At 46.6% G+C, this 24,240-nt stretch overlaps 1 protein-coding gene across 6 annotated transcripts in view; it reads left to right on the forward strand.

Annotated features, from left to right (window-relative positions):
- The window catches only part of camk2d1 (calcium/calmodulin-dependent protein kinase (CaM kinase) II delta 1), a 70,312-nt gene that overhangs the window by 13,557 nt on the left and 32,515 nt on the right, over nucleotides 1-24,240 (forward strand). For all 6 annotated transcript variants that reach the window (XM_040181671.2, XM_078105860.1, XM_078105859.1 and 3 more), the window contains exons 3-5: nucleotides 13,649-13,708; nucleotides 21,356-21,410; nucleotides 23,697-23,762. In XM_040181671.2, the coding sequence (XP_040037605.1) occupies nucleotides 13,649-13,708; nucleotides 21,356-21,410; nucleotides 23,697-23,762 (181 nt within the window). The remainder of the gene's footprint in view (nucleotides 1-13,648; nucleotides 13,709-21,355; nucleotides 21,411-23,696; nucleotides 23,763-24,240) is intronic.

Consider the following 24,240-nt stretch of genomic DNA (forward strand, 5'->3'; position numbering starts at 1 on the left):
TCAGATTTTTGAGACGAAAAGGCCTTTCTGCCACGCGGACACCTGCAGTTTATATATGTAGACATCTTTTTTTCGTTCTAATATATTTATATATTAGATTCATCAGAAATTACGGTAGGGTTCCAAGTCCTCCCAACTCGTCTGTCATTGGTGTCATCAGCCACTCACGTGCTATCTCTCCCTATCTCTTTGAAACACAGGGATAACTGGTATTCCCTCTGGCCTTCATTCTAAATCCTCATTTAGACAAGTAGGACGGCCACCAGAGGGACGGAAACTTCCTGCCTGCTTTAATTAGGGCTTCTTTGTCATCAGACAGAGAGTGGCTTCTCCCATCTACAGACTTAATGAACCCGGGCGAGCACGAAGTCTGTCCCTCTTCTACATTCTCATTTGGAGGAAGATAGGATTCTTCATGGTTCAGTGTCTTTGTGTTACTTAACATTACAGGTCATTTAGCTGACGCTTTTCAATCAGGAGAGACTCATTTAATAGAATAATACTTTATTACACATGCATCAAATATGAATTGTGCAACGTCTTTGCCGATTGGACTCCATCATGAAGTACTATCACCGAAGGCAGGGATACTGAGGTCCACTAGGCCTAATCCCCCTGGAGTCCAGACACTGGTGGTGGTGGTGAAAGGAATAGCAGCAACGTGATGATGAACCAGGAACAACGCAATGCTGACTGGAGGTGACTGGGGTGGAGGAGGGTCGCATCCGCTATACCAATATACCAATAGCATACCCGATGCAACAATACAAAACAATGTTAGGATACGGAACATCTCAAGATATCAAGCGTTACCCTGTTGTGACACCAAACATGCGTACCCAAGTGCCACGGGAAGGCCACCCCCACCAGTTGTATGCATCCTTAAAGGATTTTAAGGCTTCAATGATCTTTGAATCTCGAGTTTCGCGTCTGGGCGGATATACGACGTGAAAGCAGAGTCTGCTTGAGAGTTGAAAGATTTAGTTGAGGTAGTAAATTCACCACACCTGAGAAAAGCATAGAAAGCTAAGGAAAACACAGCTTCAAGCAATGCATCAACATAGGGGGCAAAAACACCTGCTCTGAGAACATCTAGCATCCTGTGCAAAATAGGAAGTGTGATAGGCTGTCGGCGGTCTAAATCCTGAGGCACAGATTTAGCAATGCCTTTTAGCAGTAGTTTGACAGCCGCATTAGAAAACAAACAGCAGGATCGTAGCATCTAACATCAAATTGAATGCCTGCAAGGATATATGGAGGTTTGAAATGCCGCACCTCCACGCAATAACAAATAAAGGCACAAACTGTGTTGATGAGAACAGGTTTAAGAGGCATGCCAACAGAGACACAAAACTGTGCAAAGTTACACCAAGCAAAATCATACAACTTTACAGTAGAAACTGCTAAACCCTTCCTCATATATCTCTTTGCTGCCTCCAAATAGTCCCACATATGGCTTTGCTCTAAACCACCATCTGGATGTGACACGAGGGAACTCGTTACTGCCACTGGACTGGCCTCGGGACAGATGTTCCGGAAAGCCTGGAATTTAAAACGGGAAAGCGAATCAGCCAGTGTATTCATTCAGATAACCGGGCACATGCCAGGCGGTGATTATAAAATTATGTGTGACGGCTGACCAGGTGATGCTTCTCATGAAAGGCATGATATCTTCAGAAGAGGAGCGCCCTCTATTAATAATGTCAACTACTGCTTGGTTATGTCAGGGTTGCGGGTGGAAGGCAGGACTCAAACGCAGAGTTGTCAGGAAACACAAAGGACTTTAATAGTCAATGTTCAAAAACACAGGAACCGGGAGGAAACGCAGCAGGCAACATGTGTGACAAAAGACAATGACGCGACCCGTGACACAAGAGACACACGGCTTAAATACACAAGGGAGGTGCAGGTGATTGGACACAGGTGGAAACTATTAGACGAACACAGGGGATGACGAGACAAGGCAGGAAGTGAAGTTACCCGGGGACACGAGTGGCACAAAACTACAAAATAAGACAGGAAGTGAACCACACCGTGACAGTACCCCCCCCTCAAGGGCCGACTTCCAGGCGGCTCACACTAGAGCGAAACAAGGGGTGGGGGGGAGGGAAACCCGAGACGTTGGTCGGACCACCCGGGAAACTCTGGGGGTCGGCCCGGCGGGCGGCCAGACGAGCGGGGAGCCTCTGGGGGTCGGCCCGGCGGGCGGTCACCAATCCGGCTCCGGAGCGGCGACTGCAGGGCACGGAACGTCTCTAGAATGGCAGACTCTGAGACACGGGAAACGTCTGGGGTAGTCGTCGTCGGCAGCTCGGAGACACGGAACACCTCGGTAGTAGTCGGCTCGGGGACACGGAACACCTCCGTAGTAGTCGGCTCGGGGACACGGAACACCTCCGTAGTAGTCGGCTCGGGGACACGGAACACCTCCGTAGTAGTCGGCTCGGGGACACGGAACACCTCCGTAGTCGGCTCCGGCTCGGGGACAGGGAACACCTCCGTAGTCGGCTCCGGCTCGGGGACAGGGAACACCTCCGTAGTCGGCTCCGGCTCGGGGACAGGGAACACCTCCGTAGTCGGCTCCGGCTCGGGGACAGGGAACACCTCCGTAGTCGGCTCCGGCTCGGGGACAGGGAACACCTCCGTAGTCGGCTCCGGCTCGGGGACAGGGAACACCTCCGTAGTCGGCTCCGGCTCGGGGACAGGGAACACCTCCGTAGTCGGCTCCGGCTCGGGGACAGGGAACACCTCCGTAGTCGGCTCCGGCTCGGGGACAGGGAACACCTCCGTAGTCGGCTCCGGCTCGGGGACAGGGAACACCTCCGTAGTCGGCTCCGGCTCGGGGACAGGGAACACCTCCGTAGTCGGCTCCGGCTCGGGGACAGGGAACACCTCCGTAGTCGGCTCCGGCTCGGGGACACGGAACACCTCCGTAGTCGGCTCCGGCTCGGGGACACGGAACACCTCCGTAGTCGGCTCCGGCTCGGGGACACGGAACACCTCCGTAGTCGGCTCCGGCTCGGGGACACGGAACACCTCCGTAGTCGGCTCCAGCTCGGGGACACGGAACACCTCCGTAGTCGGCTCCAGCTCGGGGACACGGAACACCTCCGTAGTCGGCTCCAGCTCGGGGACACGGAACACCTCCGTAGTCGGCTCCAGCTCGGGGACACGGAACACCTCCGTAGTCGGCTCCAGCTCGGGGACACGGAACACCTCCGTAGTCGGCTCCAGCTCGGGGACACGGAACACCTCCGTAGTCGGCTCCAGCTCGGGGACACGGAACACCTCCGTAGTCGGCTCCAGCTCGGGGACACGGAACACCTCCGTAGTCGGCTCCAGCTCGGGGACACGGAACACCTCCGTAGTCGGCTCCAGCTCGGGGACACGGAACACCTCCGTAGTCGGCTCCAGCTCGGGGACACGGAACACCTCCGTAGTCGGCTCCAGCTCGGGGACACGGAACACCTCCGTAGTCGGCTCCAGCTCGGGGACACGGAACACCTCCGTAGTCGGCTCCAGCTCGGGGACACGGAACACCTCCGTAGTCGGCTCCAGCTCGGGGACACGGAACACCTCCGTAGTCGGCTCTAGCTCGGGGACACGGAACACCTCCGTAGTCGGCTCCAGCTCGGGGACACGGAACACCTCCGCAGTCGGCGGCGGCTCAGCCCCCCCCATAACCCACCCCGTAGCCCCCCCCTCAAGGGCCGGATCCCAGACGGCCCTCAAATCACCAACGGGAGGGTGGGAGAGGACCATGGGATGGGAGGGAGGGAGCCTGAGTCTCGGAGCGGGGACTGGCCGAGTTGGGGGCATGGAGCGTGGGACCGGTACTGGTCGGGTCGGGGGCATGGAGCGTGGGGCCGGAACTGGTCGGGTCGGGGGCATGGAGCGTGGGGCCGGAACTGGTCGGGTCGGGGGCATGGAGCGTGGGGCCGGAACTGGTCGGGTCGGGGGCATGGAGCGTGGGGCCGGAACTGGTCGGGTCGGGGGCATGGAGCGTGGGGCCGGAACTGGTCGGGTCGGGGGCATGGATCTTGGCACTGGCTCGGGGGTCGGGGGCATGGATCGTGGCACTGGCTCGGGGGTCGGGGGCATGGATCGTGGCACTGGCTCGGGAGTCGGGGGCATAGATCGTGGCACTGGCTCAGGGGTCATGGGCTTGGGTCGGGAGGCCGGGACGGGAATCTGCTGCGGCCCAGCGCGGGACATCTTGCGCTGCGACCGAGCGGGGTCGGAACGTCGCTGCGGTCCAGCGCTGGACATTGTGCGCTGCGACCGAGCGGGGTCGGGAAGTCGCTGCGGCCCAGCGCTGGACATTGTGCGCTGCGGCCGAGCGTGGGGAGCATAGGTGGCCTGTAGTCGGACCGCAAGGTCCATTACCCGCTCCCAGTGTGAATCGCCGCCAGACGACCACGAAATGGTCTCCTCCTCTGGGGACCATGTGGGGGGCGGCGGATGGTGACCCAGATGCCTACTGAGGGCTCCAGAAGGGGAGACAGAGTAGTATAGGTACCCAGCTGGAACCCCCGGGAGGACCTTTCCCCCATTACGAGCAGCCCGCTGGAGACTCCGTGGACCGCCCATTGCCAGACGGGTTCCCCTGAAGTCTTCCAGGGGAAAAAACTCAGCTGAGTCCTTTTTTGGTCGCGTCATTCTGTCAGGGTTGCGGGTGGAAGGCAGGACTCAAACGCAGAGTTGTCAGGAAACACAAAGGACTTTAATAGTCAATGTTCAAAAACACAGGAACCGGGAGGAAACGCAGCAGGCAACATGTGTGACAAAAGACAATGACGCGACCCGTGACACAAGAGACACACGGCTTAAATACACAAGGGAGGTGCAGGTGATTGGACACAGGTGGAAACTATTAGACGAACACAGGGGATGACGAGACAAGGCAGGAAGTGAAGTTACCCGGGGACACGAGTGGCACAAAACTACAAAATAAGACAGGAAGTGAACCACACCGTGACAGGTTATCGCACAGGACGGAGATGTGGTTGCATTTCCAGTGCCGCCCCCAGACATAGCAGGCCACGGCAACGGAGTAAATTTCATACAATGCTGATGACGCTTCAAACTCTGAAAAAGCCGGAGGCCAGCGTTCCGCAAACCACTGCCCTTGAAAATAATCCCCAAAACCCACCGATGGAGCAGCATCTGTGTAGAACCTTAAAGAGTCCGACGAATACACCATATCATCATGAAATAATGTAACCCCATTCCAATTATCGAGCAGATGAGACCAGAACCGTAAGTCCAAATGACACCCTTCATCAAGAGCCACGCCCTTGAAGTTTATCAACTTAATGGCGTATTTGCCAGTGGCTACCCCTATCGGACTGGTGCAAAACGCCGTGAATGGAGAGGACCTGAACGGGCCGATCACATACTTCCTCCTAATCTATTTGTCGATCAGCTGACAAACTGTATTGGGATTATTAACCGCAGACTGCAGATTTTTTGCCACATACGTTACAGAAGGCAAAGCCATGACTCCGACACGGAACCCTTGTGACAAACCGGTTAGCAGATGGTCTACAAACACAGAATCAGGATGAGAAGACAGTTCAACAGATGCTTGGTGTAGAAGGATGCTGCATCAAAATGTCTTTGACCCACAACGTTTCCCTCCCCGTGGAGAAAATCTGGACGTGCGCCGGGGGCAGACTGACCGGGGATGCGCATCCTTGCAGAAGCTGCATATGTGAAGAAAACGACAGTTCTGATACGTACATACGCTTTCATTGAAGCTCCTACAAACCAGTGTTTTGTCCAGTTTAGGCACCTCACGGCCAGAGCATGTAGGCGGAAACAGAGCCGCGGGACACAACTGATCCAAGAGCCGCGGGACACAACTGATCCAGGTGGCCCGGATTACAGCAGGAACTGCACGACACGGTTTGCGTGCCACCTGCGACCATGAGCAATAACTCCGTATCCGGTACAGACCAGTCACCCGGGAGTTGTATTGCGTGATGTACAGGGCGGCTTTGCTGAAAAAAGCCTTATGGTACTGGTAAAATATGTTCTTCCCATACTTCAGATGTAGATCACCGATCAGTGCCTAACTCCTGTCTTCTGTCAGGGAAGACCGCACATAACACGTCCCGAAATACGAGAAATGCAACCAGGAACTGCCCAATTGACAGATCTCTGAGCAGCCGTGGATCTGCCGATTTAAACACAGCAGCAATGTTACCACCGGAGGCTACGCTAGTACCAACATGATGCTAACAAGATTGATGTCTCTCACTTTGCTGTTTGTGGGATGTACGGCCTACCCATTGCCGGAGCCGGGAATGCAGAAACCAGCGAATGTTGGGAGACTTCTATTTGTGCTGATGTGGACGGCCGAGTGTGCAAAACGGCTGCCTGTTGCATGGAGCCCTGGTTGGCGGCGATGGTGGCTGATGATGTGGACTGACTTGCCGCGTTTTCCAAGGACTGTAGCCGAGCATCACTGGTGTGCATAGAACTAACCAGGGACTGCAGGGTAGTGATAACTACGTTGTTGTCGGTGGATGTGCCAGGAGTTGATGGTGGAGCAAGCGTACGAGACATACCCGCTTTCTTCCTCGCCTGTGGTGCTTGAGAAGAGCCGGCTTTCCTCTCTTTTCCGCCCCGCTACAGCCGCCGGTTGGGGCTCAACTAAGTCACTGCTAGCTGTAAGCCCGATTAGCTCCTGTAGCTGGGATAACGGCAGGCCTGGTGATGGAATAACGGTCCGATCCGCAAGCTGAGCCAAGAGTGTTGCTCGATCGTCTGGAGGAGAGCTGCTGCGCAGCGCAAAGCGAGCACTGGAATGCGGCTGCACCTGGCCAACGAGCTTGTGACCTGCCTCTCCTGGCAACGGATCCAACTCGGAATCTGACATTATCCTTACCAACAAGGCTAAGCTACAGAGGATAAACAATTTCCCCATATGCCTTCTCATCCGCTACACACTGAAATGACAGCTGGCAGCCAACAGAGAGGAGGACACTTTTAAAAGCTTGAGGCAACCAGAGTCAGACAGATTGTCTTCCTGACTGAACTTGCGCTTAAGCTACATTTAACTGAAAGGAGAAGAACTATTTCCAGTCACTGATTTGGGGCGTCAATCAGCAGCAGATGTGTGTAAAAGTAAAGAGGCAAACTGTTAATTGACAACCGCTGCAAGATTAGTCAATGATAAGAATAAGACTTCAAACACAAAATGCCCCTTTTATTAGGGGTAATAACAGCATATCCCTGAGTTAGAAAAAAAGTTATGCTACTTTATGGCGCTTGTAGCATCCCCGGCTAAATAATGGTCTTAAACGGATGGGTTTTTTTTTATGAACACATCGTAAGAACTAAGAGGAAAAATAAATATGAACACTGATTAGCATCTTACACAGAACAGAAAAAACGTAAAATAATATTTTACAAACTTGAACAGAACTAACCTTGTGCCCATGTCACCGGGTGCCAAACTACTAAAATGTTTAGTGCATGAATCTTTAATTAAGTGCAATTAACTAATTCATTTTTAAACGCTGTGTATCCTTTACACAGCAGCAGTTAAATATTTATTTGATCAAATTTTTGATTAAATTACTAGATATACCAATATTATAAATTCATACCACAAAAACAATTCTATTCTTCCGCTTTTCTGCCTCAAACCTTAACAATGTCTTTAATATTGATCTACAATCTAAAAGAAAAGACAAATCAAGAAACCATTGAATGAGAAGGTGTGTTCAAATTTTGCCTGCTACTGTATGAAAATACTAATTTGTAACTAGTCATGCACAATACCTGGTGTGCATGTCTCTCAATATCTCTCCATTCCTCCCTCTGATACTGTTTGCATTTCCTAGTTTGGTTAAGGATGTTGTTGATGGTATAAACAATGCTAAGCCTGAACCCTGGCTGCAATTTGAATATGCCTGACGCAATCTAATTTGAATAAGCAGATGGGAGGGAAGCAGAGGTTCAAACATTGATGTTACTACACACCTAATAACCTAATTCAAATGAGTATCTTAAAACTATGTCAAACCAATAGCTAATTTAACCTTTATTGTCAATATTCTGAGTAATTCTAGTAAAAGTCACTAGCCTTTGATCAGTGCATACAGAAAAGGCCTATATCCATTTCACACTGGACTGGTGGATTAATATGCAGTCCATCTCTAAGTGGATCTCTAAGTTCTGTCTCTCCCTCGAGAGCAGAACCATGCAAATATAGACTAAACTTTGCCGATAAACACTTTTTTTTTCTTTGGAGGACAGTGCTGTAAACAGTTTGAAAGGGTGTGTGTTGGCCTCTGAGCCACCTGTGAGCATGCTTCTTCCCTCTTTTTATCCCATCTTTTTTGATGGTTCATAGGAATCACCAGAAATTGGAAATCTTTGTGTATTGTGTGCTGCTGGCAACCTGTCCCCCTTTAGTTTGACACGTGGTGGAATTCCTCTGCACACTTCTACGCTGTATGTCACACCTGTTTGTTTAACTTCCAAGGCAAAAGGCTTTCTCCATCTTCAGCTACCGCCTCTTCTCTACAATCTAACTGCAGCTAGCGGCAGTTTCGCTTCTGCTTGCTGGAAGTTTGAGATTTTCCTCTTTGATGTAGCACTGCTACACTGAAGTGCTGCTAAACTGAAATGTAAGATTTCAGTGGACAGCTTTCTTACTTCTTCGCTTAATGCACAACTTATATGAACTACATAGTGTGGTACGAAGGCCATGACAGCATTCTACTTTTGAATAGTCTTATTGGATTGGATACAATTAACTCAGAGGTCATTTAACGGAAGAAAGAAGATTGTTGCTAGGTGACCAAAGGATGGTACTCTGATGCAAAACTTTCCAGGAAGCAATGACATTTTTATAATTATCTTAACCTATATTCCTAATATATGAATGTCCATTATGCACTTACAAGAAATAGAAATGAGCTTAATTGATAGAACAATACACTACAGTGGGAGCTCCTTTTATGGCATGGCTTTCCTTGACCAAAAAAGGCAGGCGTGGCGGGAATCCAGGGTGAGTGACTAGAGACGGAGATAAGAACAATGGGTCAGTACACAAAACACTACAAAGAGTAAACAGAAATCGATTCACTGTTGAGGCTTGATACGCGAGCACACATACGGGTATGGCTAACGATCCGGCAGGGACTGGATGTCAGGTCTCTGCTTAAATGCTGTGGTGATGATGATCAGGGCCAGGTGTGTTTATTAGGCACAGGTGGGAGCCGGCGCTGGTGATCTTGGTTCCCCCGCCTTGTCATTGCTCGGCAACCGGAACAAACCAACAGACAAGCAGGATACCCTGGGGAGCTGGGGTCATGACAGAACAGGTGTGATGGAAAAACGTATTTGACCATGATGCAAACTTATGATCATCTGTTACACAACAAGTTCTATTTTATAACAATATGAAACACATGTAAGATATCCATATTTCCCTTGAACAAATATTAAGATACGGAGAAGTATGTACGCTCACTCAAAAGATCTGAGTGAGAGCAAAAGTACAACTATAAGTATTTACAATATACTAAGTAGAAGAAGAATATAAATGTTCCATTACACAGGTAGTAGATAACTAAAGTCCAAACAGCAAGGATGACCGACCTATTATGAACCTGAAAATGTGGCGCAATAAAGAGGGACTGACTAACAGAATGAGATAACAAACCATTGATAAATTAAATAGTTTCAGCTTCAAACCAATGGGAGCCCAATTCCTGTTAGTCCCACTTGTCCCATATTTTGTCCATAGGTCTGCTCGGCGCCCGTGGGTCTGCTCCGCGCCCGTGAACCCCTTCTCCACTGCGGTCATGTGGACCGCATTTCAAAATAAAATGTGCCTCTATTTAAGGTGTTATGGTAAAAAGGCTTACAGCCTTAAAGGGATTAATCGCCTATTTTTAAAGTGTCATATGCCAATCTTTGAACTGTCTTTAAACCAGATCCTAAAACGGTAACGCTCTGCTTTCATGTTGACCTCCTCTATGCTCATGTACATTTCCATGAAATATTAATGTATAGATTTTGAGAAAAGTAAAAATGAAATCAGTTACCACACCATCAACATTTACATTTAACATTTAGATATGATATTTAGATTTAGATGTAACATTTAGATATAACATTTAACATTTACATTTTACATTTACATTTTACATTTACATTTTACATTTACATTTTACATTTATATTATTTAACAACTTTGTTATTATCCTAGGAAAAGTTATTGCATGAATTTACATGAATTTCTCTCTAAATGTTTGAAAAAGTGACATATGAATATTGTCGTGCTTTTTTGTTCATATGATTATGCTAAATGTAGCAAAACTGCACAGGATTTTAGAACGTGTAACATTTTACAAACGGCGCCCCATAAGTCACGCGCACTCCCGCCACACATCCAATTCCTCACGCCAAGGAATTGGATTAAGAGGGTTATCTGGTGTCTGCTATAAGGCCCTACTCTTTCCGTAAAACAGTTAATTTCGTTGTGTTTTCCTATTTGCCGTTGTGTTTTGCACTTCAGGGCCACCGTACAGTTGCTTCTCATTGTCTTCTCACTTCATCTGATGCACATCTGCCCCTCCTCATGACAAATAAGCGATGAATGTGAGGAGGGATTAAGGGTGTAATGCACTTTACTGCCAGATGTGGGATAATGCTGAATACATTTTTTAGGGTCTGCAATACAATGTTACTTATGTTATTTCTTTTAGAGTTGAAAAATACTATAATCATCAGTCATCTAGCAAAATGGTATACCCATGATAAAAAAGAGGGTATATCTGCAACCATAAGGTATATTTCAGCGATTCCCAAAGTGTGGGCCGCGAAGGTAATGCAGGTGGGCCGCGAGAGGTCATTTACAATAAATAAATAAAAGGTTTTTAATTTTCAATTTTGAAAAGTTTGAAATTAATATAAAAATATTTATGATGCGGCACATTAGTTATGTGAAACATTAATTGATGAAGCACAAACAATTTAAACAATATAACAATAATAAAACAATAAGGCTCTCCCTCGAAACGGCTGCTCTGGTCCGCCTGTCGTTGTTCAACAAATGTAACAAACAAAACAATGTCAAACGGGGCGCTCTCTTGTAGTATTAAAGTATATATATTTTCCGCACTCCAAGGCGCACTTAAAAGCCTTTAATTTTCACAAAAAATGACAGTGCCTTATAATCCGGAGCGCCTTATATATGGATCAATTGGTTAATTGGTTGATCCATACTGGTTGTACGCGCCGCTCAAGGCGCTCTGCCAAACATGCCAGAGCTCTGTGTACACCGGCAAAATGCTGAGTGGGCGCTCAAGCGCGTGAGATATGGAGCTTGTTTCATATGGCGTTATATTTGTGCCACAATCCTGAGCGCGTAATAAGTTTTGAGCAGAGAGAACTATATTTTTGCAAAGAAAAACATATTCCGTGCGCGCAGTTTACTCAGGTGCCCTCTCCACAAACTCGTTTTCTGCGCGCAGGCAGCCGTTGCTGCGCTCTCTCCACCTCTTCACTCTGCGCTCGCTCGACGTTTCACTCACGCGCTCGCTCGACTTGCAGCAGCGTTACATTTGTGCCACAAAACCAACCAATCATAGAATTAAAGAAGGTCAATTGTGATTGGCTGTTGGTCTCCAATCACAACGCCTCCTAAAGAAGATGAAAAAAAGTGATATTAGAAGTCACAATTGACCTTCTTTAATTCTCTGATTGGTTGGTTTTGTGGCACAAATGTAACACTGCTGGAAGTCGAGTGAGCGCGTGAGTGAAACGTCCAGTGAGCGCAGAGTGAAGAGGTGGAGAGAGCGCAGCAACGGCTGCCTGCCCGCAGAAAACGAGTTTGTGGAGAGGGCACTGGAGTAAACTGCGCACACGGAATATGTTTTTCTTTGCTAAAATATAGTTCTCTGTGCTCAAAACTTAAAATTACGCGCTCAGGATTGTGGCACAAATATAACGCCATAGTTTCAGGGCGCGTCGGAGAAACAAAGCTGTCGTTCTCGCCGAGCGCTTCATGAGATTAAAGAGCAAGAGACGGTTCCCTTTTCTTTACAGTAGCTAAACCATCTTAACGGGGAAAATAAGTTATTCTAAAAGGGGCCCTTGGCAGGCGGCGCGGCTGGAGAGCAGCCGAAGATTTAAGGCATGGATGGCGAGGGGGCGGCGGGAGCGGACGCACCTCGCAGCATCGATCAGACCCTGAAAGCACCGTCTCCACCTCCCCACATCCCCCCCCATCCACCCGCCCTGACGTCAAACGTTTGACTGCTATGGCGGCAAATCACCAGCCGGTCTGCGAGCTGGAAGCATTGGTCTTAATGTGCCGGTAATGATAGTAAATGATGGTTGTAGCTGGTTGTCATCTACGGCCCACTACGGTTACATAAAAGGTGTTGTTTGTGTTTTGACAACGTTTTCTCTTAATATCGACTTTCTATCCCCTTTCTTCAGTGCGGAAATGGGCTTCTATAGTTGTGTGAATGCATCACTCCAGCCAATCCAAAGACGGGGTTTGTAACCAATCAGATGTAGATACCATGGTGACTGGCTCCGCCTCCTTACTGTAAAAAACAACAACAGCAAAACACCTTCGAGCGCGAGCAGAGATTCTCCTCGCGAGCAACAAAGTTCACGTTTCGCAAGCGAGCAAATATCTCGAGACGGACTTTTGCTCGCGGATGTTTGATTGACGCGAGCGCATCAACCTGATTTGCTCTCTTAAATTTTGACAGTGATTTGCCGCCATAGACAGCAGTATCTTATGTGCCTTATTGTGCGGAAAACACGGCACATTAGCTCTGGAGAAAATGGTATACAAAACATACATTGTCGGTTAATACATTTTTAATCGGTTAAATTCTTACGGTCATTTAATCATTATGTTTTGATCAGAGTTGTGATTAAAGGTTTGGGTGGGCCGCAAAAGATTTTCAGATATCAAATTGGGCCGCGGCATTCTTGAGTTTGGGAACCGCTGTGGTAGGGAACCACGGAATGTGACGGGCCTAAATCATGAGTGGCTGATGAGGGGATGTGCTGCAGGTGAGAAGGGCAAGGAGAACCAGGTGAGGGTAATGAACTGATGATGTGGGAGGATCTGAAATGACAGGAGAGTTAGAAAACATGCAAGTGAATTGCAATAGCAGCTGTCCTCAATTTCTTCACCCTGATGGTGATAGAAACAAGCCATCTCCTGTGTGAATCACACCAAGGAGCATGCCACATCTTTATTTTTTTATTTTGATAGTTGATATTGGATGCCTGGATTGGCTTCATTCATCCACATCAGTGCGCATTCAAAATAACAGATTTTGCATGATTGTTAGTTGACATTTCAGTTTTTAGCTCTAAAAAAAGACCGAAAACGCTGCAAATGACCGGTCTTGTGCTACGGTTCGAGTGGAGGTAAAGGTTTTTGGGGAGTTTTTCCTGTGCCGATGGTGGGTTTTGGGACAGAGGATGTTGTATGTGTACAGACTGTAAAGCCCTCTGAGGCAAATTTGTAATTTGCGATTTTGGGCAATACAAAATAAAATTAATTGAAAGGTGGGTGGTGTCTGATGTGTGTAATCCTTGTGCACTAGCTCACCAGTTGGGTGATAACCGACGGATCGTCTTATTTTCTTCACAGATCACCAGAAGTTGGAGCGAGAGGCCAGGATCTGCCGCCTGCTCAAGCATCCCAACATTGGTAACTAGTAATCCCATTATATTTACGGTCTTTCTGTCAACCCTAGGATGCCATAGGCAGAATTATGTTTCATATATATTGATCTTTGCATTTCAATATTTACAAACGTTAGGCATAAATGGTTTTATAGATGATTTATTAAATATGGATTATGTGCACTGGAGTCACATATTCATTCATTCATTCATTCATTCATTCATTGTGCTTTTGACAACATACAATCCAAAAGGGATCCAGAATGTGTGTTCCTCAATCCAGGTCGTCTTGATCCTTGACCGTATTTACAGGTACACATTGTGCTCACACACACACACACATAACCATTTTGTCACCTTAGGGAACATTGTAATGTAGCGGTAAATATCCTTTTCAACATTTTGACAATCTTATGTGTCACCCTCACAAGTTTATATAGATAGGACCGCCCGTGACCGAACCATTCATTTTTCAATCTGTTGTCTTGTATATATTTCATGCTTTGTCCCATTTCGATTATTGTTGACAAATATATTTGTGTGTGTTGTACCTTTTTAATGCTGTTATATAGTAGTCCAGTGCGCTTGCGCATATACTGTGGGTTATACGGTAGTTGATGTTATGCCTGTGAAGGGAGACACACGGTGATCCATTAAATCAACTAAGAAGTCTAATGCAGCGATTCCCAAAGTGTGTGCCGCCGCGAGATGTCATTTACAATAAATAAATAAACATTATTTTATTATTTAATTTAATTTTTTAAAGTTTGAAATTAATATAAAAATATTTAGGCTTTAAATTACGATTGATATTTAATTTAATTCCTTCTGTCAATTGATCTGTGACCCTGCATCAACGGATAAATACAGAAGGATATTCACCAACCAGATGTCTGCGTGTTCTCTGAACGGAACCCTGTAGTGGTCAATGTCCTACAACAAAACAGCATCTCAGGGGGCGAATCCCCAACAAATGGTCCTTTCGAGCCTGATATATATTGACTACTACAGAAGATGGCATCTGGGGAAAGACTTACCCATCAGCCTCATTATGAAGAGCAACAGAGTCATGTGAGACATCATCGCGTCCCTAAACATCTTGAGGACTACGTCCTTGCCTACAATCCACAGCGACCTGCCCTTTCCTCCCACACTACAGAAGCGCAGAGAGGAGCAGCGGCCGCAGCGGACGGTAGCCGAGCGGATGCAGCCTCTTTTTCGGACCGACGCACAGTCTCACACAATACCAACTCTGATGACATGCTGAACACCACTTCACTAAAATGACTCGTCGAATCCATCTCTAGGAATGAGAAGGAGGAAGATGCTGAAGTGGTTAAGCTAACACATAAACTCCAGCAGTATGAACTCCGCCGTCGTCAGGAGCTGCTGGAGCACATTGCTTCCTTCATGAGGGAAGAAGAGAAGAGGGAGACAGAGAAGAGCGCCTCACCACCATCAACGCCCTCGTCTCCCGTGCCTCAACCTCATCGATTCCTCATTTCCCCAGCTACTTGGTTTCACCGCCAGAAGAGCGTGCCAGGGACATTGAACCTCAGGCTGGTAGCACTATAACAGGACGTATGTTTGGGAGACCAGAGACTGAGGTTAGAACCTACACCCCTATAGCAGGTGAACTGAGACAAAATTCTGTGTTTACCCCAGTACTTCCAGCCCAATCAGATCGTTGGGGTTCCTCGTATTCTGTAATTTCATCAGGTATGATGACACCTACTCGGGCCCAGCAGAGCTCTACCAGGCCAGAACCACTGCAGTCTCATGCTTCAGAGCTACCTCCCCCCTGTGGTGATGCAAGATGAGTATGTGGACAGTTGAGTGCTACGGCTCCGATACATGAGCCTGCAGCAGTCTCCTACAGCCATCCAGACGCACAACGTTACCACTCACCACAAGTGATACCTCACACCCTCTACAGCCATGGCCCGCCTCAGTATGCTACATTGCCTTCATTAATTCCACCACCTCAGCAGACTCTATCTGTCCCGAGGGATAACTCATATTCAGCTCATCAGATGCATCTGCCATCAGGTCAGACAGTGACCACATACAGCCCCGGTTTGCCACACCGCTCTGCATATGGTGTGCCAACACCCAAAATCCCAGACTTCTCCATTGACAGCGAAAAGGAGTTTGCTAACCTGAAGCTGGCTATAGATAACCTGCTTGAGCCTCATTCGGAACTGCAAGCCCTGCAATTACAGTATGGTCAGCCACACCAGCTGGCACAAAGCGAGATAGCAGCCATTCGGACCACCTCAAATGTGAAGCCTGGTGATGCCCACACTTTCCAGAGTTTCGCCCTACGAGTTCACCTCCTAGTGAGCATGCTGCTCTCCCTAGAAGGACCCAAAGGCATGGATCTAAACTGCTGCTCTCATGTTGACCGCTTACTCAGTAAGCTACCCAAGTACCACAGGGACGGGTTTATCAAGTATCTACAGATGCAGGGAAAGCTGAATAGCACGAGTATCAACCCCTACAACCTGCAAGATCTTAATGGATGGCTTCAAGGCAAAGCTCAACAGCAGCGCTTGTCCAACAGATTAGTGCAGCGCTACCAAACCGGACAACCCCAAGTTATCGGAAGGGAGAAGATCATCCCAAAGAAGGTCAAGGTGCCGCTGTATATCACAGTACAGGGCCCCCTCCGCAGAGTCCTTCTAATAACTTCACACAATCCAAGAAACCATTCAAGATACAATGTCTCTTCTGTGACAGCAAAGAACATTATATCAGTCGCTGTCGCAGTATCACTGAGCAGCCTACAGTTGATCTGGACAAGTGGATAACAGACGGCGGGCGCTGCTGGAAATGTGCACGATCTCATGCGCCTGAGTCGTGCAACCTCAAGAAACCCTGTAGCGACTGCAATGGTATTCATCTCCAAGTTCTCCACGGTGTAGCACAGCATCGATCCAACAACCCACAGTCAGGAGCCACAGAAAGCAGAATCTACCTGACACCCAGCATCACATCAAGGAGAGTCTTGCTGAAAGTTGTTCCCGTCCTGCTGCACAACAAGCACAAGTCTATGGAGACACTTGCTATCCTAGACGATGGTGCACAGAGGACTATCATCCTACCAGAAGCGGTCCAGCTGACCGGTGAGTCTGAGACGCTTACGTTACGCACAGTGCGGACAGACATCACACAGCTACAAGGGTCAACGGTCAACTTTGAAATCTCCCCCAAAGATAACCCACAAAAGTGCTACAAAGTGCAGGGAGCATTTACAGCTGCAGGCCTAGACCTAGAAGAGCAGACCTACCCTACACAAACACTCCAAAGACAACATGCTCACCTGCGAGGAATCCCACTGAAGCCTTTCTTTAATGCCAGTCCAATGGTGCTGCTTGGATCAAATCATGTACATCTTATTACTGCCACGAAGCCGGTAAGTAGAGGAGCTAACAGCGGACCTGTTGCCATCCATACCGCTCTTGGATGGGCTTTGCAAGGTGCTGAACGATGTGGATCTCAGGAAACTAAAGTGGAGCAATGTCTTTTCACCACAGTTGTTCCTTTCAATGACCTCCTGCCGTTTCGCAACGAGAAATTGGTAGTCCGTTCCCGTGAGGACCAAGAAGCCATGAACCTCTTAGAAACAAAGACGCAGAGAGTCAACATTGAAGGAGTTCAGCATTATGCAACCCCTCTCCTGAGAAGAAGCGGAGCTCCTAAACTGAACAGTACAACTCATTCTGTCATAGCTCAGCTGCGAGCCACAGAGAAACGACTCAAGAAGGATCCGGAGAAGGCAGATATCTATTCAGAGGAGCAGAGCACTGAACACTGGCCAAAGAAACCTGAGCAGGCTACAGCAGTGACTTCAACCGAACTAAAGGGCACGAATCACATTTGGCCGCCTCACAACAGTGGAACCTAAAGACAATCTTCCTGATGCTACTCAGTTCAGTATGTGGACCGACCTGGTGGAAGCCACTCGTCAAGCAAGCCAGAAGGCTCCAGGGGCGGCCCAGGGTGCCAAACTACAGTCGCCTGGTGAGCCTGGCCCCAGAATGGGACCCTTCAACCGCTTTGGTTCGAGTAGGAGGGAGGCTGCGAAGGTTGCAGAACACAAGCCTAGGAGAGATCCATCCGATTGTGCTCGATCCAAAGCACCCAGCAACAAAACTCCTTATCAAACACATGGATGAACGTCTGCTACATCCAGGTACGGAGTGGGTGTATGCAGAACTACGAAGGCAGTATTGGATCTTGCGAGGACGACAAGCTGTTAGACAACATCAGCTCAAGTGTCCATCCTGCCAACGCTGGCGAGCTCAACCTAAGGTCCCGCAGATGGCAGACCTGCCACCACAGCGCCTGCGGCTTCTCTGTCCACCTTTTCTATTCAACAGGTGTCGACTGTTTTGGCCCTTACCTGCTCAAAATAGGCAGGAGGACGGAAAAGCGCTGGGGCGCCATCTTTAAGTGTTTCACAACCCGTGGCATCCACATAAAGCTTCTCAACTCTCTGGATGTAGACGCCTTCTTTCTTGCCCTTCGGCGGTTCATCGCGAGGCGAGGCAGACCGAAAGAGTTACACTCCGACCGCGGTACTAATTTCCGTGGTGCTGAACGGGAACGTGAGGTTTTCGCAGCCATGGAACCACAGCTGAAGGAACAGCTGACGGAATACCAGATCGACTTCAAGTTCAACCCACCTAGTGCCCCTCACTTTGGTGGAGTATGGGAAAGAGGTCCGTTCCATAAAGGCCGGCCTTCAAGTGGCAGTTGGGAGCCAGTCAGTCTCTGAAGATGTCCTCTACACAACCTTAGTAGAGGGCGAAGGGATCCTCAACTCAAAACCACTAGGGTATGTGTCAGCTGATGTCACTGACCCGGACCCCATCACTCCTAACATCCTGCTCATGGGGCGGCGGGATGCCTCGCTGCCACAGGTGGCCTATGCTCCAGCATGCATAGGAAGACTGAGATGGCGACACTGTCGAGCACTTGTGGACCAGTTTTGGATCCAGTTCACACGGAACTATTTGCCCACTCTTCAAACACGGCAGAAATGGCAGAAGGCCGTTAATAACATTGCTGTTGACGCAGTCGTTCTGATCGTTGACCCATCGCTTCCCAGAGCTCAGTGGCCGATCGGGAAGGTTTGTAAGACAGTCCCTAATCATGACGGATGTATCTGGACTGCAGAGGTCTTGGTGAACGGTAAGGTCTACACCAGACCGGTAGCTCGTCTAATCCAGCTCCCTGAGTTCAAGAATGATGCTAATGATGCATGAAGAATTCCTGTTATTACACATTTGCTGTTCAAATATGGGGGCGGCTGTTGTGAATTCTTCACGAGAGAATGTTGATGCCTTTATTTTGAAATTTTATTTTGACAGCGCATGTTGTTTCCGCTTCCGGTACCGCGAATAATACATGCTACGGACAGTAGATCCGTTAGATTGAGTCATTGATGATGTAAGTTATGTTACCTCAATTTTGTACTCCTCTGCTCACACTGTTAAGTCTGTTAGCTTAGGTGTGTTTACTGTGTTCACTGTCAGTGTTAATTCTGTAATATAGCCATTCCATAATCGCTCAATGTTGAGCTAAGTGGCTAATCTGGCTAGTGAGCCTGCATTATTCAGTTTGCAATTTGTTTTCTGTATTTATTTCAGAAACTCCATCTTTACGTTCATCTTCCTGTCCACTATGTTATTCCTTCTGTCAATTGATCTGTGAGCCTGCATCAACGGATAAATACAGAAGGATATTCACCAACCAGATGTCTGCGTGTTCTCTGACCGGAACCCTGTAGTGGTCAATGTCCTACAACAAATCAACATTTCAGGGGGGCGAATCCCCAACAAAGACTTCTATTCCACTACATCTTAGAGGAAAATTTATTTAATACTTTTAGTCACTACAGATTCCGATGAATAATAAGATAATATAATCGACTAATAAATTACTATTAAGTTAAACTACAGAGTAGTATATAAAGTAATACAATGATCTCCATATTTACCAGGCAGCAATATCAACCATGATGAAGAGAAAACACGAACACTTCCCATTCTATGATATTCACAGGCTCACTTCTTAATCCAGCCATCGTTCTCTTTGGCGAAATACAAAAACATTGTTTTATATTTCCACCTGGAGCAATACGCCCAACATTTCTCCTCGATTGTTCCCACACACATATGCACACACACACACACACACACACACACACACGTTCACACACATATAGTTGACTTGGAAAGCTTACTTTAACAGTGGGTTTTGAGGCATTCACTCCCATTAGGTAATTTTAAGCATCAAAGCCGGTAAAATTTTGTGAAACACTAGATGTTCTGAACTATTACTGCACGAGCCCCAAAATGATAATTGCCTCTCAGTAAGGACTTTGCCACACATTGAAAGCATGAAGACGTGTAATTATTGTATATTCCCCCTATGTTTAAAATAAGAATTGGGAGCGTGAGACAACATCCTCCAACAGCCGCATAGGTCGAACCGAGCGGTCTCTGAAATGGGACTGCCTGCCCTACAGGGGGACATCCTGCTTGCGTCATCAGCTTTACCTCCAATGCTGCCGTTTCCTAGCAACGTGCTGTGCTTAACAGAAAATCCATAAAACACAAAAAATGGTACAAATAGAGAAGATAATCTTCTTTTTATTTGATTTAATTTAGAAAGATATGCGTCAACTCCTGTTCAGTTAAGCCATGTACTAATTCTGTTCAAGTATAAGTAATAATGCAATCTTAAGGCATGGGAGATTCCATCAATACTGTCAATAAAAACCACAAAAGCAAACACATTTATTAACGCGTATGCAAGGACTTTTTTTTTCTTGCTTAGTATAGGAGCTATTTTAACTGAAACCTTAAGATATTACAGAATATGTCCAAGCTACAGTAGCTGAATGTCACAACACACATTGTTCGCTTCAGTTTGATGCTGCTTCCTCCTGGCTCCATAAAACAAAACTAAATGTAAAGTTAGTATATAATCACGAAGCAAAGCAAGTCGAGATTCTTTATGTATTTATTCTCAATGTTTCAAATGTTAATAACTTAAAATGATATTTCAGGTTCATGACTTGAGCTCAAGGAGCGTCAACTGCACGACTTTATTTACAAAACTTTCACCAGTTTTTTTTTTTCTTCATGACAGTAACTGGGTGAATCCAGTTATCATTATATTGCTAAATATAATTGCATGCTAGGTGGCGCTATTAAGAAAAGGCTGCATTGTGTTTTATGCCCAGCTCTAGCTCAGTTGAGAGAGCGGGCGGTCTTTTCACCACTAGGTTGGTTGTTTGGTCACTATGCAAGTCTGTCCACGTGTCAAAGGTTTGTGGAGGTAGACACCAAAACCAAAGTTGCTTCTTAAGTACTGAAAAACCTTAGTCCTATGCTCTTTTTAATATTTAGGGTGGTTTAAATGCAGAGGTCAATATTCATTAATGACACTGCATGTATATAACTGTTGGAATGAGTACGGACTGCTTTTTGTTTTATTTAGATTCTCTATCATTTGCTATGTATAAAAAAGGACACAAATCTCTACCAACAGTTGAAATAAGCACATACCCCACTGTGATACGCCCTTCACACAGCTCCTTCTGCTGCCAATCTAGTAGTATTTAACATAACTCAATAAAACTCTCCTCTCTTCCTTGCAGTGCGCCTCCATGACAGCATATCAGAGGAAGGATTCCACTATCTGGTCTTTGACTTGTAAGTGCTCATGACTCCTGCGTCAGTTTTTTGCCTACTCTTTGCTCAATTCTGAGATAATGCAAGGGAACCTTATTGTATCATTTGGGATGACCGCTTTAAATATAAGTACCCAAGACAGTAGATATAATCGTTCACTCAGATCTTTTTACTTTAGTATGTGTCACAAGTTCTATTCTCTACTGAGTAAAACAAGATCCTTCATGTGGGAAAGATGGCTTCCAGAAGATCTTTTCATAGCTTTTTATGCTCAGTTTACTTGGATGGGATGTCATTTTGAATGATAACTTTTTTTATTTTATATTGTCCAAACAAATATGTAAAAGTCTAGCTAGTTAAGGTCATTGTCATCAAGCAGAAAACAAGCTCTTTCTCATTTACTCCAGCACACCACACATATACAAATATTAATAACCCTTTCTGAGATCAAATAACCCTCTCTGGGTTCTTCACAGAAAGAAAAGTTATGCTGTGCCATGCACAATCCTAGATAAAAGGTAAACTTCACTTGTCACAGCAGAATCTCAAATGTCTCTTAAAGTTCTTGTGTTCTTTGTAGGTTCCATAGGCTAGCCCAGTAGACACCACTGTAGGCTCCCTCTCATCAACTTCCCCCTGAAAAGCACAAAGCAAGCAGGCTAAGAAACCAAACTAAGTGATACAGCACAATGCATTTCAATACCAGTATGGTTGTGGAGATGGATTTTTATCCCAATAGATTTTATTATGATTACATTTGTTGATACACAGAATGACTGATATAAGTCAGAAAAGTGAGCTTACCTATGTACTGTGTGTTCATCAGTGTGAACTGTGGGCCTGCATCTGGCTGGAGAGAAGTTGAATGTCCGGTTCCATTCTAGTCACAGCCAGTCTCAAACACTAATGCAAATGTTCATCTGTCGATCTTGATCTCGTTGGAGTTTTCAGGAGTTTCATGCGTGAAAAGGTTTGCTCGCAGATATACGTGCTGCCAAAAAGTTTGCGTTAACTCCACGAATAAAAATAAGAAGCTCCGCGGTGTCCTGCACGTCCGTGCTCTCATCCAGTGCTAATGAAAAAAACTAAAAATCTTTAGTCTTCTGCTGCAGCTGGGCATACACATTACCCCCAATTTCTTCAACACGTCGGGTAATTGTACTTGCCGACAGACTCACGGAATTAAAGACATCTTTCTTCTCGGGACAGACCTCCTCCACGACAACATTCAAACATTTCTTGACAAACTCTCCTTCAGTGAAAGATTTACCGCAGCTTGCTATCAGCTGAGCAACACGGAAGCTGGCCCGAACTGATGCTTGGTTCAGCTGAGTTTGCCGTACAAATGTAGTCTGCTGAGCGAACAGTCCAGTTTTTAGCTTAGACATTTTTTCTGCTCGCATTTGGCCGTGCAGGCTAGCATACTTGTCTTTGTGACGGGATTCATAATGTCGGCGCAGGTTGTATTCTTTGAATACCGCCACCGTCTCTTGACAGACGAGACAAACAGCCTTTTCTTTCAACTGAACAAAAAAGTAATCATGTGTCCACTGCGGGTTAAATACCCTGCATTCTGAATCAATTTTTCTCTTACCACATCGTTTTGCCATTATTGTGGAAGTTGCATTCCACTGAGAAAGTTGAGAACAAGCGTGTGTCTCGTTTATTTTTCACAACGGATGAAAAAACAAGATGGCGCAGCCCTGTAATGTCCCTATCAACGGGCTCTACGTCATCAACAACAACAGAACATTTAAAGGGACCGCGATCCGTCGAGCAGTCGTAATTACTTGTATGACACAACCATTTACCATAACCATTAGTCTTTTTTCGTCTCTGTATTGTTCAGGGGGCCGGGTCAAATGTGGAGGCGGGCCGTATGCGGCCCGCGGGCCGTAGTTTGGGGACCCCTGGTTTAAAGAGACCAAAACAAGCCAGAGCGCTTTTTTCCCTAATACCAGAATAATAATGTTTGTAGTCTGCCTACAAAACTTTGGAGACTGACGAACTGATGACATCATCAGGATATTTTTCCTTTTCTTTGGCTCTTAGCCATAACTTTCTGGAAAGATATGGAAACCTCTTCCAGCTGAATAAACAATGTTCATATAACGTATGACAATCTGCTGAAATATATCATTGCAGGCATTCCACTCTGCAGGCAGAAGAGCACAGGATCCCACTTTAAACCCATTTGTGAAGAAAAACAAATGCATAAACTAACATTTGTAGTGTGCCACATTATCAAGCCCTTTGCACTCTCCAGACGCAGATTTTCTCCTTTCACTTCATCCGTCTCTCCTCCAGAGTTACCGGCGGTGAGTTGTTCGAGGACATTGTTGCCAGGGAGTACTACAGCGAAGCCGATGCCAGGTTAGTGTGAAGCTCGGTTATATTGATATCTGAATTTACTTTATAAATGGGAAGTGAAGGCTATTTTGTTTGTTTTGACCAGGTATGTTCAAGCAGATACGCAGTGAACAAAAAATATCCATACATATCAATTAGGGGTGTAACGATTCATCCACTAAATCGATTAATCGATTTATATTCCTGCGATCCAACTGAATCGATCTGTGCTCAGCAAATCGGCATTCCGGACAACATATATCGATTATAAATCGATTGAAATGGTACATCATCGATTTGTATCGATACTTGGAAACTGCACATTGGATTTAAGCACAAAAACTGTATGGATGCGTGTTTGTTTGTTAGTTTTTTAGCACTTTAGACACGTTAAACGTTACTCGATTCAGTCTGCCTGTCTGTGACGTCATCAGTACGTATCGGCAGCCCCGCGAAACTCTGAAATACAACTTATCGATCCAGCGTGTGGAAACATTTTGGC

Source organism: Gasterosteus aculeatus, chromosome 7, assembly GCF_964276395.1.
Source record: "Gasterosteus aculeatus chromosome 7, fGasAcu3.hap1.1, whole genome shotgun sequence".
Taxonomy (NCBI): Eukaryota; Metazoa; Chordata; class Actinopteri; order Perciformes; family Gasterosteidae; genus Gasterosteus; species Gasterosteus aculeatus.